Here is a 19,966-nt window from a genome sequence, read left to right on the forward strand (position 1 = left end):
TCTGCTGGTTGTTGTGACCACGCCTACATTTAGGCTTGGCAGAGTCATTTAAATCCTTTTGCTTATAGTTTCTGCTCTTACCGACTAAACAACACGAGAGATGGACTTCAAAGAACAGGTACGTTTACAAATATTTACTGAATTAACACAATGCTTGGATGATAAAAATGTATATTTCAAAATAAGCCTAGAAACCAATAAAACGTGTATTTATGTCACGTTAATTAAGTGGTTGGATTTCATGTAGGCTACATATTAAGACTGCTAATTCTAACCATAATTGTTTCATATTTATTAGTAAACTTATTTAGAATCAGCTGGGGATCATTAGTTTACTTTTTTCTCATACGCAATTTAATTTACTGTTAAAGTAGCTTTAATACCGTTCTTCAGTAATGGGGCTTTCTCAACGGGTAGAACTATAGTTCCCCCAAAAGGCGTAACTAAAACTAAATTCGTTCCGGTTACTGCGGTGCTCCGCAAACACGCTACAAAGTGGGAAGCATAATTAGGCTATAGGAAGTTGAACCATGAACAGTTTCCTCCGGTGCGAAAGCTCTAGTTTCATATCTGATCTTTTGGAAAATTAATAATGATTTTACTTTAATCGTATGACGCTGAAGCGATGTTTAGTCTATTGTAATTCAAGTCCTCCAAAATGCAGACGTCATATGTTGTCAAACTTGTTCTATAACCTGTAACATCTGTAAGCGGGAGGAATCTTGACAGACTGAAACTGTCATGCACAGGTTGAGCAAGTTGTATCCAGCGCGCAATTCGGAGATTTGATCGAGTTCTCGTACCCCATTGGCTACTCGCACTGGGGCGTGTACGACGGAGATGGATACGTCATTCACTTTGCAGTTGCCGGTAAGTACGAGAACGTTTACTTTAATACTAGCCTAATACTAACTCTATAAAAGATAACGATACAAACATACTATACTACTCACTTAAAAATGTTGGGTTAAAAATAACCCAACAAATAACCCAACTGTGGGTTAGCACCTTCCCAATGTAACCCAATGCATTGAAATATATATAAATATTTACTATACTATACTATACTATACTATACTATACTATACTATACTATACTATACTATACTATACTATACTATACTATAGGTTACTTTACTTTATCCTACTATACTATAGGCCTACTATAAAAAAATTGTGACAAGTTACCCTAATAGAAGTTTTTAGAATTAGAATTTTAGAATGTTTTTTGTTGTTATTGTTGAAATTAAATTTTAGGTTTGTGTCTAAAATTAAGGTTTATAGACTGGAGTAAACAAACAATTAAATTAAGAATACATAAGAAAGGTATATACAAAACTATATATATAAAACTTCTGTGTGTGTACACCCTTAAAAATAAAGGTGCCAGGAAGAACCAAAAAGGGGTTTTCACAGAGATGCCACAGAAGAACCATTTTTGGTTCCCTGAAGAACCGTTTTGTGAAAGGTTCTTAAAATAACATTTTTTTTTTCTAACTATTTTATAGTGTAAAGAACCTTTCTGCGCTACAAAGAGCCTTTTGTGCAGTGGAAAGGTTCTTTGGATATTAAAGGTTCTTCGTGGAACCATACACCCCGCCAAAGAACCTTTTAAGAACCTTTATTTTTAAGAGTGTATATATATATATATATATATATATATATATATATATATATATATATATATATATATATATATATATATATATATATATATGTATGTATGTAAACCTGATATCATCCTGGGTCCCAGGAATAGACTTTTGTAGTGAAATTTTTTTCTCTGACACCATGTCACAGTTTTAAGTCAGGATGTCCTGTAAAGGCTTTTCAGATAAACCAAATGTTTGGAGGTTTCACCATGACAACTGCTTCGTCTTTTGGTCTTTAAAAATGACTGACATTAATTTAGTGATCCAAATTTAGCACTCTTATGGAAATATAATAATATTCTGTAATTATCTTTTAAATCTGATTTTTTTTTTGTGTTTGTGTCATAAATCAACATCAGCATGTAAAGGGCTTTCTAATCAAAATATGACTTTCTGTTACAAAACAGGGCATTCATTTCATACATGTCACTGCAGAGGTAACCAGGATTTAAAGCGTGTTTATCAGGCATTTTGGGAGAAGTGAATAGGGAAATAAATTATCTACCAATATTCCTATGAAATATTAGATACTATTATGAAAATATTGCCTATTACTACTCCCATTATTTCACTTCTTTTTTTATTACATGTTGCCCCAAGAACACATTAATATGCAAATTATGCATTGCTACCCTATGGCCATTTTACCCACAAGTAAAATGGTATATCAAATCATTCCATTATATCTTTCATAACATATTTGAGAATCATCATATAAAGTTTGGTTAAAAAAAATACTGAAACTTATTCAACCTGATTGGTGAATAAAAAAAATCCCATTGTTTTTGCCTATACATGTAATTTCATGTCTTTTTATTTTTTTAAACAACTGAGTCCTGGTGTTCACTACAGAGGACAACATATGAATAAAACCATTCGTTTCTTATGCTCTAAACCATGTTTTTTTTTCTGGGTCTCAGGAGGTAATGCATAAAGCCTATTCAGGCAATGAATTTAAACTATTGTATATACATGTACATTTAGTAGCCTATTAACTGTTTCACTTGGATCACTTAGGCTATTCTTGATTTCTTCTATTCTTGACCACTGTAATGTCATTGATGGCAACACTTTGTCTCATACCGAACTTGCTTTTTTCATTTACCAGATGAATCTCAGGTGATGAGTTCGTTTCGGGGTTTCCTGCAGTCTGTCTTCCCTGTTTGCGGTGATCTTTTGCTTGGAGAAACTAAGATACGGCGTCAGCTCCTGTCTGAAGTTAACGTACCCAAAGGAGCTCGTGTTTTTGTGAGCAATAGCCAACACGCTCTCGAGCCATCACCTGAGAATGAAATTAGACAACGACGAGATGCTTTACTTGACAAGGAGTTTACTTACAAAGTCCTCACATTTAATTGTGAGCACTTTGCCACATTTGTCCGCTCTGGAAAAGCTATGTGCAATCAGGTGAGTTGATGAATCAGGTAGTTTAACAGTATATCATAAAGATCATCATCATTATGTCTCGCATGCATTTGAGTTATTCTGACATAAGTCTGGTTCCTTTGTTTTAACAGATCCCACGGAAGCCCAAAAACAAGGAATGTGTGGAGGCTACAGAACAGTTTAGCAGCCTTGTGCCATCGAATGCTGAATCCTGGATGGATATCTACAGATTTTCACAAGAATAATGTGTTGTGTTTTACTAAGGATATTTTTCCCACACTCTTGGAATTACATTTCTTTTAAAGATTCTTGTTTAATGCCATGGGAAAGGGTTCTTCAGTGGTCTTATTTGGTCTCCTAGGCTGGTCAGTCTGGTCTGCTGGCTGGTTTTAAAATGGTTTTGGGCCCTTTTTTTTCGTTGGTCAGACCGGAAGTCCGACTTGGTTAAGCCAGAAGACCATCTAAGCACTGTTTGTACAGATTTTCACATGTTTCTGACTATCTTCTTCACATTTCAAACTAACATGGCATGTACCATTACTAATATTAACCATAGCTTACACCACAGTTATAAAAATGTTACACTCTAAAAAAAAAAAGGTTCTATATGGCACCAAAAATGGTTCTTCGTCGTCATCATAGAGGAACCACTTTTGGTGCTATCACCATATCTTAACATGTTCTGTATATGGTAGTGGTGCTATATAGCACCATAGTTTGCGGTGCTATATAGCACCTTAGTCAAAGAACCGGTGAAGAACCGCTGAAGAACCACTGGAGAACCAAATTTGGTGCTATATAGCACTAAAAAAGGTTCCCATATGATGACGAGCCAAGAACCATTTTTGGTGCAATATAGAACCTTTTTTTAGAGTGTAGACCCTATGGAATTGCTTAACAAGTGCAGATTTCTTTCTTGTACTCTATCGAAGGGCTTGTCCCTTTTTAAATAGCAAATAGCCTACCCAGCAAACGCAGAACATTCCCCTAATGATTACGTTAATATCAATAACATTCTAGGAATGTAATCTGTAGGTTCTTTATGTAACCAAAAACAAACCTTCACAGAACATTGCAGGGAGGTATTTTCTCTTGAAAACCTAATCTAATGGCCATTCTTATGTTTTATATTCATAATAAACTAACCTTCCCAGAACATTCTGGGAACCAAATTTGTTAGCTGGGTATAGGCTTTAAATTGTGCCATCGCCATGAACATTGATTTGCTACTTACTAATCAGCTGGGCCTATTTTCCTAGAATATACTGTAGTAGGTGTGTAACCCTGGCATCCTGGCCAAATTTGCCTATTGGCCTCTGTCCATCATGGCCTCCTAATCATCCCCATATACTGATTGGCTTCATCATTCGGTCTTCTCTCCACCAATCAGCTGGTGTGTGGTGGGCGTTCTGGCAAAATATGGCTGCCGTGGGATCATCCAGGTGGATGCTGAACATTGGTGATGGTTGAGGAGATTCTCCCCTTCTGTAAAGCACTTTGAGTTCTCAGAAAAGCGTTATATAAATGTAATGAATTACTACATGTTAAAAGTGAATTTTCTATTGGGAAAAAAAAAACATTTCATTGACTTAATATCAGCCAGAATTGATAAAAAGGATTTAACCAAAATTGCCAAGATTACATCAGCTTCTTGCAGGTTTGAAGATAGACTTATTTTTATTTATTAAGATTTTACAGTAGCTAGTAAGCTAATTGTATTTTGGATGAAAATGTGGTTACCATGGTGATCTTTCATAATGTAAAGGGGCTATGCAGTGTTGTGTTTTTCATGATTAAAAAATAAATATTTATATTCTATACAAAGACCTATTCTGATTAACGTTTTTTCTTGTGTGTTTATTCGTAACATCAATTAAAAAAAATACAACACGAGAGAAAGAGTTTATTGTCTGTTTGATAAAGACGAAGCGTTTCCTACATTCCCCGGATGTTGCCCCACGCTTACTCATGTCCCGGATGTACCTACATTTTAGTAGAGGAACAAAAAATGGGCTCATTACCAAGCTTCACCAAACCGTTTAAATTATCCCCACACACGATTATTGTACATGTATGAGGACCAGACCGCACTTTTGAGCAGAGTCCACTTCCATAGTCACCGTGTCTGTAAAGCGATTCATGAAATTAAACAGGTAAGACAGTTGTGTACATTCAGTGTTGCTATACGCTGTTGACGTTAGCAAGCCAGCAGTCAGTTGCTAAGCGAAGTTTATTTCAATAGCTAATGATGTTTAAGTATCTTTTGGAATATAGAAATAACAGAGGGGACCGCAATGAAATGCTAACATAGAAAATGTATATAATCTTAACATGTAATTGTGTTCTACAGCCCCTCCTTGTGTATGCTAAGAAGCAGGCTAACACACAGCTGTCCAGATAGATTTCAGGAGATTGTTGACGTCTAACTGCTTATTCATAAATCTTTTTACTAGAGTTTCTTGTAGTAAAACTCGCATAAAGAAAAGAGCATTATGTTAGTGTTTTCCAAGCAATGATATGGCAGTGAGCTGTTTGATGCATCATGCTATCTTGATATTCATCCTTTTAAACCTGTTCGATGTTAATTCATAAGCTAACCAGGTCAGTAATTTAACTCACTCGCCTAAATATTTTATCTGCCGTTATTGATTGTGTTTATTAGATCAAAACTGAACAAACATGCTTAAAATACAAGTTTGCTGCAGTAGTTATACATAGGTTCTTAAATTGAAGCACTATATGTAAGATGTCATATCAAAGTTTACATTATGTATGATTTTAAATGTAGATGTGATATCAGAATATATAATCGGTGTGTTTTTATATGTAGATGTGATATCTGAATATATATAATCTGTGTGTTTTTATATGTAGATATGATATCAGAATAAATAATGTTTTATATGTAGATGTGATATCAGAATATATATGAATTTAAAATTGAAATCCTAATATATAATCCGTATAATTTTATACGTAGATGTGATATCAGAATGTATCATCTGTATGATTTTACATGTAGATGTGAAATCGGAGTATATATGCAGTATTACTTTATATGTAGATGAGAAATCAGAGTATATCATCTGTATGATTTTACACATATAGATGTGATATCAGACTGAATTGTAAAATCTGTAACTTTATATGTAGATGTGATTAGAGTATATCATCTGTAGGTTTTTATATGCATATTTGAGCAGAATATATAATCTGTGTGCCTTTTATGTAGATGTTATATGTCAGTATAAAATCTGTATCATTTATGTGGATATGATGTGCAAACACATGATCTGTATAATTTTGATTTGCTGCATTATTGAGCAATGGCAGCTCTGACATTATGTCTAGAAACACAGTTGAGCAATAGATCTGTTTACATAGCCGTGTAAAATGCACCCAGGTCATGTGATAATTTGTCCTAGTCAGTTTATCATCTTTATCAATTTATTATTCGATGTGTCATTTGAATATATAATGCCGCAGTGGAGTCAGTGACCTAATGCTTTAACATGAATTCTGTTCTCTTCTAGAGTGAAGTTGGAGGTGAGAGTTGCGGGCCAAGCGTGTTGACAGAGTTCGAGCTGCTTCACACTGCTGACAGGGCCTTTTGCCATCCCCCTCACCCGTCATCTGCCTAGCAAAAGAGTGATGACCTCACAGCAGCATGGGAATGCCAACCCTGCCCTCCTCTTGCCACAGAACTCTTCATCTAGTCAGGGCAGGCAACACATTTCTCGTTCCCCGATAGACTCGTATTCCCGCTCCGGGTTGTCCTCTCCTCGGAGAGGCTGGGTTGCGGCGTCCTCATCCGCAACTTCTCACGGTAACTCCCTTGCGCTTTCTCTAAGCCGACTGGCTCCAGCATCCTGCAGTAATACCTCCTCGACTCGGAGACCTGTGACAGGCCGGGTGGAACCGTGGCCAGAGGAGGCTGTGGACGATGCGTATGGGCTTTACTCGCTTCACCGCATGTTTGACATTGTGGGCGCGCAGCTGACGCACCGGGATGTGCGTGTGCTGTCCTTCCTTTTTGTGGACGTTATTGACGAGTACGAGAGAGGAGGAATACGAAGCGGGCGGGATTTCCTGCTCGCACTGGAGCGTCAGGGGCGATGCGATGAGACAAACTTTAGGCATGTTCTTCAGCTGCTCCGCATCATCACTCGCCATGACCTGTTGCCGTACGTCACGCTGCGCAAGAGACAGACAGGTTTGAGATCTTGTCACTTCCGCCCTCATTTTGGTCACTTGTTCATCCACCGCTTATGACAGTTGATTATTGTGTGCAGTGAAGCCACCGTTTCATCACTCTGCAATCTTTTTTTTTGGCAAGGAGAATATGTAATGTGTTGCTTATTATTTTCCAGTGTGCCCAGATCCAGTGGATAAATATCTGGAGGAGACGTCAGTCCGTTATGTTTCTCCCAGAGGAACAGGAGAGGCCCAGCAGGGAACTGCTCACAGAAGAACAGGTGTGTCCATCTTTTGGTTGTGCTTTAGACTTCTTGATGGTGCTGTCAGCTTTTTAGGTAGTGATGCACTGAAATTACTTTTTTCCCCCTGATACACAGGAAACATTTACTAAAGTATTAATTTAGCATATTTAGTTATGTAATAAACAATTCATTAATCACATTTATTTAAAGGGTTAGTTCACCCAAAAATGATATTCTGTCATTAATTACTTTCCCTCATGTCGTTCGACACCCGTAAGACCTCCGTTCATCTTCGGAACACAAATAAAGATATTTTAGCTGAAATCCGATGGCTCGGAAAGGCCTCCATTGGCACAATGCACGGTACACTCTCAAGACCTATACAAGATACTAAAGACATCATTACAATCCATCTCACTACAGTGCAGGTTCTACAATAACTTTATAAATCGGCGAGAATAGTTTTTGTGCGCAAAAAAAACCTAAATAACGACTTATATAGTGTTGACCGATTTCAAAATAATGCATCATGAAGCTTCGAAGCGTTATGATTTAGTGAGTCGATTCAGCGTTTTGGATCGCTAAAGTCACGTATTTCAGCAGTTTGACACGCGATCCGAATCATGATTCGACTCGCTGATTCATAACGCTTCGAAGCTTCATGATGCATTGTTTTGAAATCTGTCATCACTATGTAAGTTGTTATTTAGGTTTTTTTTTGCGCACAAAAACTATTCTCGCTGCTTTATAAAGTTATTGTAGAACCTGCACTGTAGTGAGATGGGATTGTAATGACGTCTTTAGTACCTTTTATAGGTCTTGAGAGTGTAAAGTGCATTGTGCCAATGGAGGCCTTTCCGAGCCATCGGATTTCAGCTAAAATATCTTCATTTGTGTTCCGAAGATGAACGGAGGTCTTACGGGTGTCGAACGACATGAGGGTGAGTAATTAATGACAGAATTTTCATTTTTGGGTGAACTAACCCTTTAATAATTAACACTCCGTGGTAAAACTGTTACATATTTTTTCCGTGGTTGAAACACTGGTTGAGTGATGGTAGGGCTGGACAATAATTCAATATCAATATATATTGCGATATAATTTTTTTCAATAAAGGTGATATAATTTTTAAACACATTTCCGATATTTCGATATATACATTACAGCACTTCTCACTGACTTGATGTTCAGGGTGCAGCCGTCAGAAAGAGCAGAACACGATTAGCTACTTGCTTGATGACGTACACCACAGAAACGCAGCCAGTGCTCAGTAGCAGCAGTAGTAGAATCAATCTCGGCAAGTTTTAGTTACAAAATGAGTACCCCTGACCGCAATACAAACGTGACTGAACGAGCTTCCACAAGTAAGGAGAAAGCAGAAGAAAGGAAAGACTAATTCAGTGGCGTGGAAGTGGTTCGGCTATCTAAGATCGGATATTAACCTTCAGGTTTCAGTGTGCTCAGCTGCGGGGTGTAACAATACATCGACATAGATTGATGCATCGATCTAATGTCTAACAATACAATGCATCAATGCCAAGCATTAAAATTGATACGTGTAGGCTATTTATATATTTAAGAGACACCTTTGTTTTAACACTCTCCGCATTTTCACACAATGTCAGTCTATGTATTATCGCCAACGCGTTCATTCTCGTTTTAAATGACCTTTCAGAGCTTGTGAAAGATGCTCGGACAATGCTTCACAAAAGTTTATCATTTGCTCGTGCCTTGCAAAAAGCAGAGCCCACTCATCTCAAATAGAGCACAAATAGGCCACTGAATTGAGTCTTCTTTTATTTATTTTCTGTGCTTCAGTAGATAAAGGTCTGTGGTTTTGCATATAAGGAAAATAGAGCGCTGTGAATCGTTCTTTACACTGAAATTTAAAAAGAAAATGCTCAATAAACTGTGGCATAGGAGCGCTGCACGCTGTGACCCTGTGTTGCTTCAAGCGCATCATTCTGCACACGGGATGTGCATAAGTGCTTTGTGCCGCTCTGTATTGAGGGTATGCATCACACATTTTGAAACTCTTATAAGTGTTTAAAAAATGTTTTGTTTGTACCCAGCATAAATCAAACTCAAGATCGATTAAAAAAAAGAGAAATCAATATTGTCAACCAAGCCCTAGTATTCACACAGCTGGCATGTTTATCTGTTGGAGCTTATCCACACTGTGTGAATGAAATACACTCTCAGGCTTATACCAGGTTCAGGCTATACATGATTTTGGCACGGTCCGTTCAACGTAGGGTGTCGTGGTGATTTGTAAATAGGGTTGGGAACCGAGAACCGGTTCTTATTCAGAACCAAAACTGATTTTTGAAAAATACCAGAACCGCGCGAAATTCCTAAGTTTCGGTTCCGAAAACGGTTCTGGTGCAATGTGTGTGCGAAGCGCTGGAAGCGTATCCTTTCATAGCGAGTGACAGCCAGTGTTGCCAAGTCCGTGGTTTTCCCGCTTTCCCGTTTTCCACTGTTGCCGCGGGCTGTGTTTCATGTCCGCGGGTTGAAGCGATTGTGCAATTGTACGGGTTTTGTTGTGAAAACCTGGCAACTCTGGCTCACCTCATCATGAATATTAATTACGTTGCCTGCCGCTTCCAGGAGTGCAACGCAGTTCAGCACTGAAAGCCCTCGCGCTACACATTTATGGTTTTGCGTCAGATATTTTCTCGTTGACCACCAGCATGGCGAAGAGAAAGTCACAAGTATGGATTCATTTCCAAAGAATGAATGATAATGAAGCAAAATGTGAAAAGTTAAAAACATGCAAAGGAGGCTGCACTAGCAATTTGACAAAACATTTGCTACAGCACAGAGTGCCTCAGGGCTTATACCAGATTTATAGTGTAAGGCATATATATATATATATATATATATATATATATATATGTATCTATAATGTATATATATATATGTATGTCAACCGTTGAGTCACCATGGTTTAGGTAAGCGTTTAGGCACAATTACCTTTGTAATGCTGAATTGCAATTTATTATTTACAAGTTCACTGAATAACTGAATTACTATTAAATTAATATACAACTAATTAATAAATATAACTAATAAATATCATAACTTGGTTTTATTCAGAGACAGAGAGATAAAATGTAATAAGACAATTTCAGAGGTGTTATTTGAAAAACAATGTGTTGCAAGAATGGCTTAATTAATACTGTAATATATGTTCAGTACAGGACTTTTTTGACATTGACAACCTGTAAATTAATTTTAGAGCAAGTAATAAACACAAAATGGATTGTTTGAGTTGCGTATTGTGCCTTTTTCCTTTACCACTATTTGTGTAATAATTTTAATGGAATCGGAACCGGAATCGTTAGCCGGAACCGGAAAATTTCTCACGATTCCCAACCCTATTTGTAAATGACAATGGGCGTCAGGACGCAAGAATTGATTGTTTTATCTTGTATGTGTGTGTCATGGTGGACGACAACCAACGCTTAATTTTTTTGGTCCTTCATGATGGGTAGTGGAATTAGCATTAAAGAGCACCTATCATGGCATTTAAAATGTTCCAAATATTGTTTTAGAAGTCCCCAACAACAGTTTTGCATGCATGCAATGACAAAAAAGACTTTAGTTTTCTTATAATATGCATTTATTTTTACCTGTTTTGACAGCGATTCTCAAATGATTCCTTTAGTGATTCACTTTTCAAAACCCTGCCTTTACGTGACGCTAATCTGCGGTGATTGGTCCGATGACCCAGTCAGTTGTGATTGGTTTAGTCTGTGCAGATATTTTCGGAAACGGAACGCCCATCAAAGTCTTATAGTGACAGTAATTTGTTAATATGTGTCAGGAGTTATGAATATGAAAACCGCGTCGGTACTGTTTGATTGTAATATGAGCCTCAGCTGATCTCATTCATAAAAAAACTCCTCTATTCTCCTCACGAAGACTCGCGACAAATCAACATCCCTCAGGGCTTTTAGTTCAAAAGTGTGCAGATGAGGAGACATATTGATAGATTCTCATATGTCTGTGTCAAATTTCTAAACAGAGGAGTATTTTTTTATTCAATACTTCCTCAAAATGGGCAGTTATAGCCTAATCATGAGCGATTGAGTCTCTTATGTGTTGTTTTCAATTCATACTGGCAGCCGGAGGGCGCTCTGTGCACATGTAGTCCATGTATGGTACAGACAGACGAAGAAGAACCATGTGCCATAATAGAAGTCCATAATAAAAGCTTCCTGAGATCGCGAAACATACATTTGACGACTAATAAACACACAATCGCGACGATGTATGGTTTGTCTTCAAGCCACTTAGTCTTCAAATGCTCATCCTTGGGCAGATGAAAGAAGTTTGCTTTTGAGTCGCACTTCAGAACACAGCGTCTTGTCGCCATGATGTTTTCTAGTTTTCACTGGCGTCTTGGAGCGCAATAAGTGGGCGTATCGTATTCAAATAACTTGACAAGTTGACGTCATCTAGTCAGAGAAAAAGCTTCGGTCTTCTAACGATTCTTAAAAATGAATCCGAGTCGACTCTTACTTTTGAAAGAAAATAACTATATATACGGTGCACTATATATACGGTCATATTTCAAGCTATCACAGGATGTTTTTGTTCACTTAGATCTATGTTACACACTACATGAAAGGTAAATTTCAAAATTCCATGATAGGTGCTCTTTAAGCTAACATTCCGCTTTGGTAGCCATTGTTTATTTTACGCTTTTGTTTCCAGGAGTCAGTCACTAGTTCCGCCTTTTCGATGACATCATGCACGTCATTAATGACAGCAAGCAATGATTGGTCAGGAAGCAGCATGTGGCCTGACATGTTTCAAGAATGTAGCAGTTAAAATCACATTATCTGACACAGTGACTATCATGATAGGCAAAAACATCCTGTAGTCTAAACTCGGCATTACACAGTCAAAACGTGCAAACGGAGAAGTGCTAATTAAACGTCACAGATCTTCAGGTCAATGATTTTGGCCCTATAAAGTTGTTTTGGCCAAAACCAAATATAAATTTTTGGCCAAATATATTTGGTTACCAAAATTTCTGTGCATCACTAGTTTTTGTTTTTTTACTGAAACGTTGAACTTGAGCTGTAATATCACACCGGATCTGAAAAATTACATTTGCCACTCTGTAAACTGCAAGAAATGGGCTGTGGACCATGGTCTAATTATTTGATTAGCCAATCAGAACTTTTGAGGTGCTTTTTGCCTGTCAATAATTTTGTGCAGTGGGTCCCCAGGAGCAGGGTTGAAGACTTCTGCTTTTGTGCATTTGTACAGTACATCATATACACTATATTGACAAAAGTTTTGGGATGTCTGCCTTTACATGCACATGAACTTTAATGACATCCCATTCTTAATCTGTTGGGTTAAATATGGAGTTGGCACTGCTCTAGAGTCCAGTGGCGGCGTGCTTTACACCACTGCATCCGACGCTTTGCATTGCACTTGGTGATGTAAGGATTGGATGCAGCTGCTCAGCCATGAAAGCCCATTCCATGAAGCTTTCTACACACTGTTCTTGAGCTAATCTGAAGGCCACACAAAGATTGGAGGTCTGCAGCAATTGACTCTGCAGAAAGTTGGCGACTTCTGCACACTGTGCGCCTCAGCATGTGCTGTCCCCGCTCTGTGATTTTACTTGGCCCACCACTTCGTGGCTGAGTTGCTGTATCAGTTGCGCTCGGACATCTTTAGGTGTCAGTGCCATAGAGAAACATTGGAAAATCCGAAGCTCTCGTCGGTTTGATGGTGTTTATGCTAAAAAAAAAAATGATTTTCTGTTTGTCATACTCTCGTTAAGTTACGATTAAAGTCCCTGCTAACATACAAACCGAAATAACTAACCGTTCTCACGTCATGTAATGTTACACTGTGTAGGTCAAAAACACAAAGGTCTACATTTCAGTGCCTCTCCATATTAAACTGGTTATTTGTAAATTAATTAAATTTTAGATATGTTTAAGGTCTACATTATCTGTCGTACTAAGGAGGACTCCTATTTTGATTGGTATTATAGTCTACGGGTAGTGAAAGGGAGCGATCGCACGCAGTTTATCGGAGTTGTTTTGCAGATACAAAGTTTACCAGTTATTAACTGCACCCTCGAAAAATCATAAGCTCTGTGTATATGTTTGTTTATTGTTAGTTGAGTGTTTTTGTGTAATTTGCTGTGTATGTTAATTATAATGCAACGGAGAGAGATAGTTTTGTGAATGAGACGTTAATGCGCACTTCTTATGCTTTGTTTGTTCAGCTCTTACAATGATTTTTTTGGAGTGAAAAAAGACATAATAAACTTGATAAACCATCAGTAAAGTTTGGCCATCATTCGGACGGGGTATACGCTACATTCTGTTTCCAAAAACATATTGGGATAAGGTTTTCACACTGACAGCTGTCATTGTAAGATATAGCAACTCCGTTTGTTTGTCCGAGTTAGCAACAGTAACTAAGGGGGGCGGGGCTTACCGATAGCTCAATTGCTTCCACTTTGTTGTAACACCACTGACAGTTGACTGTAGAATATTTAGTAGTCAGGAAATTTCACGAATGGATTTATTGCACAGGTGACAACCTATCACAGTACCACGCTTGAATTCACTGAGCTCCTGAGAGCATTCTTTCACAAATGTTTGTAGAAGCGTCTGCATGCCTAGGTGCTTGATTTTACACATGGAAGTGATTGGAACACCGGAATTCAGTGATTTGGAGGGGTGTCCTAATACTTTTGGCAATATAGTAGTGTATATGGGAAGCAGAAAGCTTGGCCTTTGAAGTGGGCAGGGCTTTGAAGTAAGGAGGTATGTAATTCAGTGGCTCAGTCTGGCAGGTGTTCCAGATAGTCAAAAGGCTGGAATACACTAAACAAAATGTAAAATCTGATCAGATTTTAAAAAACACTTGGCATCATACCCTTTCTAAATGGTTACAAATAAAAAATGGGCATCGAACACTGAATGACTCAGGATCACACATTACCAGACTTTCATTAAACTCGGCAGAAACATGCGCCTTGTTAGGAGACGTATGAAAATAGTATTTGTTCTAAAACCAGCTTAAAATATTAAACATATACTCAGACTTGATAGTATCATAGCCTGAAGCTAGAAAAAAACTGTGCCCATCATACACTTTGATTTTCTGTGAAATCTGTCAACTCTGGCTGCCCAAAATCTGCAGACTTGCTCTGACATTCGGCAACTAGCTCCAACTTGTCCAGACTGAAAAGCAAAAGCTGTGTAGTGTATTCCAGCCGTAACATCGCTTCCGGCATTTGTAACAGTTTTATCTGATTCTGACCTGGAAATCATCCAAATATTTACCTTATCTCTTTCTCCTAAACCTAATCATGATCAGTGGAAATGCATGTTCTACAAGACAGACATTGTAGTAGTGATTTTGATCATGTTCTGTTTCTCAGGACCCCAGCCATTGATCTGCTGTCCTCCATCAGGACCCCAGGTATGTCCACCACGCGCTAAACCCACCCCACCTCCACCGAGCAGGAAAAGGAAAAGATCTCACACAACAGCTGACTGCAGAGAAAAACAGACCTGTGGTAAGACAACAAATCTGCTTTAGTAAAAAAGAGGATTCATGCTGATTGTCATGACCGTGGTTATGTTTATGATGCAGAACGAGAAAGTTATTAGTAAAATCATAACTACACCATTTTACCCATAACAGAAGAATTTGTTATATCTACATGCTCAAGCGATAAGACATTTTCAGATCACTTGATGACACTAAAATAAAATTTAATAAGTGACTTGAATTAAACTTTTGAATATGTATCTTTATTAAATCTCATGCAAAATCTTACCTCTTGACAACCTTTTGAAAGTTGCTTTGAAGCCAGCCAATCAGATTGAAACTGACCATTTTAGCCAGGCCTTGCCATTTTTGGCTATGTATGACATTCTCGATGGATGTGCCATTTGAGAGTAGGGTTGTGCCGATGGACGATGGAGCGCCACCATCGTGATGCCACGCCCCCCATTGCGAGTCTTGTTGTGAGTGCAGCGCACACTAAATCATCTTCTATAGTTAAACTAAAAACTTTGCAGGGATTGCTCTGTAAATTAAATTGAGAATATAACTAATGCATATATTCTATTTTAAATACTGTAGTCTATGCCAGATAAAGCCTACGTTTTGAAATAATAAACGAGGCTCAAACATCCATTTCATAAGCATGCGTGTTTATTTCAGCACTTCCGTCAGTGAAACAACACACCACAGCCTGAAAAACATTTAAACTATTATCAGTAAATAATGGTAACCTAAAGAATATAAGAAAATTAAATATTAGTTAAAAAATGTAATTTCCCCTCAAGGATGCGTCTTATACCGCTCTGCGCGAGATGAAACACGAGCTGGATAGACACCTTCTCAAATATCTTCGTCTTCATGTGTTCTCCTGATGTTGCAAAGCAACATTTGTTGTAAAAGTTCTGAAAAGCAAATTTGATCTTCCACAGGGTCAAGACATTTAAGCTATGTTTGATTATTCATTGCCAGAGAAAACAAAAGTAAAATGGCCTGTGTGTGTGAAAGGCACTATTCAAATAAACTTGACGCGCCTTACCAAGTAACAAGCACAAACTGTGTTAAATAAAATTAAATAAAAAGGTAGCCTATTCGTCCTACAGTGTTTTTCTACTTTCCCACAGTAAAGGACGTGAATGGGTATAATAGACTTAATTATAAAAAAACGAAAGGAAGAAACGTTTATAATTCCCTGCGAAAATGGGTGCGACGCGAGTGAAGATTTCAGAAAAGAAACGAGATGTATGTCCATGTGGGATAAAATGGACTAACGTTAGGCCTATTGTTAAAATTCGCAAAACAGCATAAAAAAGCTGACAAATCTTAAATTGGGCTCAGCTACCTCTCTCATTCGGCATGAATCCATTCATGGCTGCAAATTTATTTCCTTTGTAAACAAAGCGTTGTGCTTCACTCTGTATTATTCACGTAAAACAGCATTAACATACAAAACACTGGGTTAGTAACGAAATTATAGTTTTGAAGTAGAAAATAGTATTTATGTAAAGAGATATATTAAAATAAAAAGTGCTTCTTAAGTGGAAGGAAGCTACTTTTTTCCCTCACGTGCAACCTAGCGCGGATGAGTCATTATTTGGGTAAGTTAAATAACGAAATTATATAGTTTTTAAGTAGAAAATAGTATTTATGTAAAGAGATAGTAAAATACAGATATAGTAAATTATATATTTGTATTAATAAAAAAAAGACGATATCATCGTCCATCACGATGTTTTACTGTAAACATCGTCAACTGCCAATTTAGGAGACATCGCCCAACCCTATTTGAGAGTTTAAATTTTAGAGATATAAAAGCCAGCTTTTTAACCTTCTCCCTTGCCTTTCAGACATAAGACTGAGGGTGCGTGCGGAGTACTGTCAGCACGAGTCCGCTCTACAAGGCAATGTGTTTTCCAACAAGCAAGAGGCGCTGGAGAGGCAGTTTGAGCGTTTCAACCAGGCCAACACCATCCTCAAATCCCGTGACCTGGGTTCCATTATATGTGACATCAAGTTCTCAGAGCTGACCTACCTGGACGCCTTTTGGCGGGACTACATCAACGGCTCATTATTGGAAGCCCTGAAGGGCGTTTTCATCACAGACTCTCTGAAGCAGGCAGTGGGTCACGAGGCCATTAAGCTCCTGGTGAACGTGGATGAGGAAGACTACCAGGCGGGCAGAAGGAAGTTGCTGAGGAACCTGGTAGCGGGAGGTGCCGGTGCGGGTGCGGGAAGCAGGGAGGGTCCCTTGTCCTAGTGGTGGGATTGACTCGGTAAGTTTAGGAAATTCAGAGAGACCCTGATGAGCAGAGATTGGACACTAATGAGAAGGTATACATGAGGGGGAAGAAGAGTGAGGAATGTAAACAGAGAGGAAATGACTCTTAAAAGAAAGATACTCTAATAGAGGCCGGGATTTGCATCTTTAGCAAATATGGATGAACAGAGGTGTTAAAAGTGTTCTGGAAAGTTGCGTTATTTCTATTTTATTTTGAGTATCTCAAGTTGTGGAAATAAATGATGAAGGGGAGAAGATTCGGACAAAGAAGGCATTTAGTTTCTTTTGTCTTTATTCCTGCGTAATTGACACTAATGCTTTTGTTTTTAGGCTTGTGTGAATTAGGTTTTTTTTTGTTGCTATATTTCCATCAAGTTGTGTTGCACACCATTTGCTCTTAGTGGAATTCTCCAGGTGAAATTAAATGTGTTTGCCTCAAAGTTTAACGAAAAGGATTAGGATTGCATAAGGTTTGATTGACTGATTTGCCTTTAAAACATCAACTCATTATGAAATAATTCCACTGTCTGTGTTGTCTAATCATCCATGTTCAAGTTCTTCTGGGTGTGAACTTGCATTTTTAGTCTTTTCATTACAAAACCACAAAGCAGAATCTCCAGAGTTTTATTATAAAATCACAAAACAATCTTCATAGCTCACTGCAACATTGCACTTCATTTTTAAAAAGAACACATTCTCCGTTTCTGTTTTATTATTGAAGTTATTGCACAATTGGGTTTGTTTTAGCAAATTCACAAGGGGGTGTAGTCCAACATCTGAAGATTCTGGAGCATGGAGTATTGGGTTTCAGAATGGTTTATCTTATGCTTTGTTTTGATGCATGTCCCTGTAATTTTCTTTTGTTTATGGAAAAACCCAGTAACGTTGGCAAATGTTCGCTCTTGTTTGAATTCGCAACTCAATAGATGCTCTTTTCCCAGAATTTTCCAAAACGATTTAGACATTTGGAATCTCTAGGCCTATTAATATCCATGTTTGGACCAAACGTAGCATTCAAATTAATCTTCATTGTTGGTTTTTGGTTGGATTTCTGGGCAGAGAGTTTTCAGTATAATACAGAGATATACCTTTGTAAAGTTGGAATGCATGTGACAGCAGTATTTGATTTAAGGCTTTGTATTTTCACAAATGTACAAATTGGCCAAAAATGATTTGGTAGTTATTAGAGTACTAGTGAAATGATTTGGACTGTTGTCGCTAGTTTAAAACGTGATCTCTCTTGGATCTCACTATATAGTTTTTTAACGTGCTATATTTATAATTTCCACCCATTTGAATTCAAGCAAGTGTCCCGAGAAACAGCCTCTGCCAGGGTTTCTGTGTTGAAAAAAATCTCTGTCCAAAAAGTCTTGAAAGATAACACAAAATGTGCCAACCTGAAGCACAACCTATGTTTATACATGACTGAAGTGAAACAAATGCCTGAGCAACATGCAATCGATGGAAGATGTGAAATTTGACTGACTTGAGATGTTTTTGCTATACTTTTAAGATACCAAAGCTGTTCCCAGACATTCATTCTCTCCTTAAACTCTCTCTTATTCGTTCTCTCCTCATTCTGTTCAAATATAATGAAACTGTTGAAATATTGAAAGAAAAATTGGTGACGTGGGGTGAGTGGAACAGATGTTTAGAAAAGTTAGCTGTGGATCAATTACTGCTATTATTATTATTATTATTATTATTATTATTATTATTATTATTATTAATATTATTATTATTATTATTACAGAAGGAAGAAAAGCATTTTGTAATGTTTTCCTAATGGAACTAAACAAAGTTACAGACTGGTATCTATTATATAGGTTACATGTTCTATTGATTGTGTTCAAGTGTTTGTCTTTATATCTTGCATGTATATGACATTGATCCCCTTAAATATCACACAGTGACAATTGAGCTGTGGTCTGTAGATTTGAAATATCTAGACATTTCTAACCTTTTTTACACTTTGTTTTTCATAGAGAAAGAAATGGGATTGCTACTTTTTGGAGAGGTGAGATGAGTATTCTCAAAAGTGACACAGTAGAACAGATGAAGACGGAGCACTTTATTTTTTACTCTAAAGTATTTCACCTATTGTAACCATATATAGTAATACACCATTCCAAAACGTAGGAGCATCGGCATCATCGGCCATCTGTCACATTATGACTCTGATTTTTGAATAATTTTATTTTTGTTGACCATGCCGGTGGTTGTGTTAAGTGAAATATTTACGTGCAAAATAGACAACTGGTTCATTCAATGTCTGTACAAATCAATAAAACAAATTGAAAAACACAATTTGTTGCAGTTCCTTTTTAAAACATTCAAATATACTGTTGGCAACACATTTATTGACCAAATGTAGGCCTATTTGTATACATGTCTTTTTTTTTTGGTGAAATTTCAAGTTAGCCATTCAAAATTATTTTCCTGAAAAGTCCAAATGCTGGCTCTGTGGTGCCATCAAAACATTGCTCTATTTGTTTGAACTGCTTGACCAAGCTAGACTGTGTAAACCCAGCCTGATCTGCCGGCGATTTGATTTCGCCCCGCAACTCAAGTCTGGAAACCTGTCCATTAATTTCTACTGCTTCTGTTACACTTTTGCGGGAACCAATCACAGACTGGCTTATCCACCTGGCGC

General features: G+C 37.6%; 2 protein-coding genes across 2 annotated transcripts; both read left to right on the forward strand.

Moving 5' to 3' along the window:
• The first annotated feature begins 27 nt into the window (after positions 1-27).
• LOC307132703 (phospholipase A and acyltransferase 4-like) lies at positions 28-4,913 on the forward strand. The gene is made up of 4 exons (XM_079827200.1): positions 28-118; positions 750-870; positions 2,761-3,059; positions 3,170-4,913. Exons 1-4 carry the CDS (start codon positions 101-103, stop codon positions 3,281-3,283), a joined length of 552 nt encoding a protein of 183 aa, XP_079683326.1. The 5' UTR covers positions 28-100; the 3' UTR covers positions 3,284-4,913.
• Positions 4,914-5,006: 93 nt separating this feature from the next.
• On the forward strand, positions 5,007-19,610 carry dedd (death effector domain containing). Its single transcript, XM_079828218.1, has 6 exons — positions 5,007-5,191; positions 6,572-7,251; positions 7,409-7,513; positions 14,908-15,045; positions 16,883-17,308; positions 19,299-19,610. Exons 2-5 carry the CDS (start codon positions 6,690-6,692, stop codon positions 17,290-17,292), a joined length of 1,215 nt encoding a protein of 404 aa, XP_079684344.1. The 5' UTR covers positions 5,007-5,191; positions 6,572-6,689; the 3' UTR covers positions 17,293-17,308; positions 19,299-19,610.
• The last annotated feature ends 356 nt before the right edge of the window (positions 19,611-19,966 follow it).

This window comes from Gobio gobio (genome assembly GCF_949357685.1).
Source record: "Gobio gobio genome assembly, chromosome: 10".
In the NCBI taxonomy this organism is placed as follows: Eukaryota; Metazoa; Chordata; class Actinopteri; order Cypriniformes; family Gobionidae; genus Gobio; species Gobio gobio.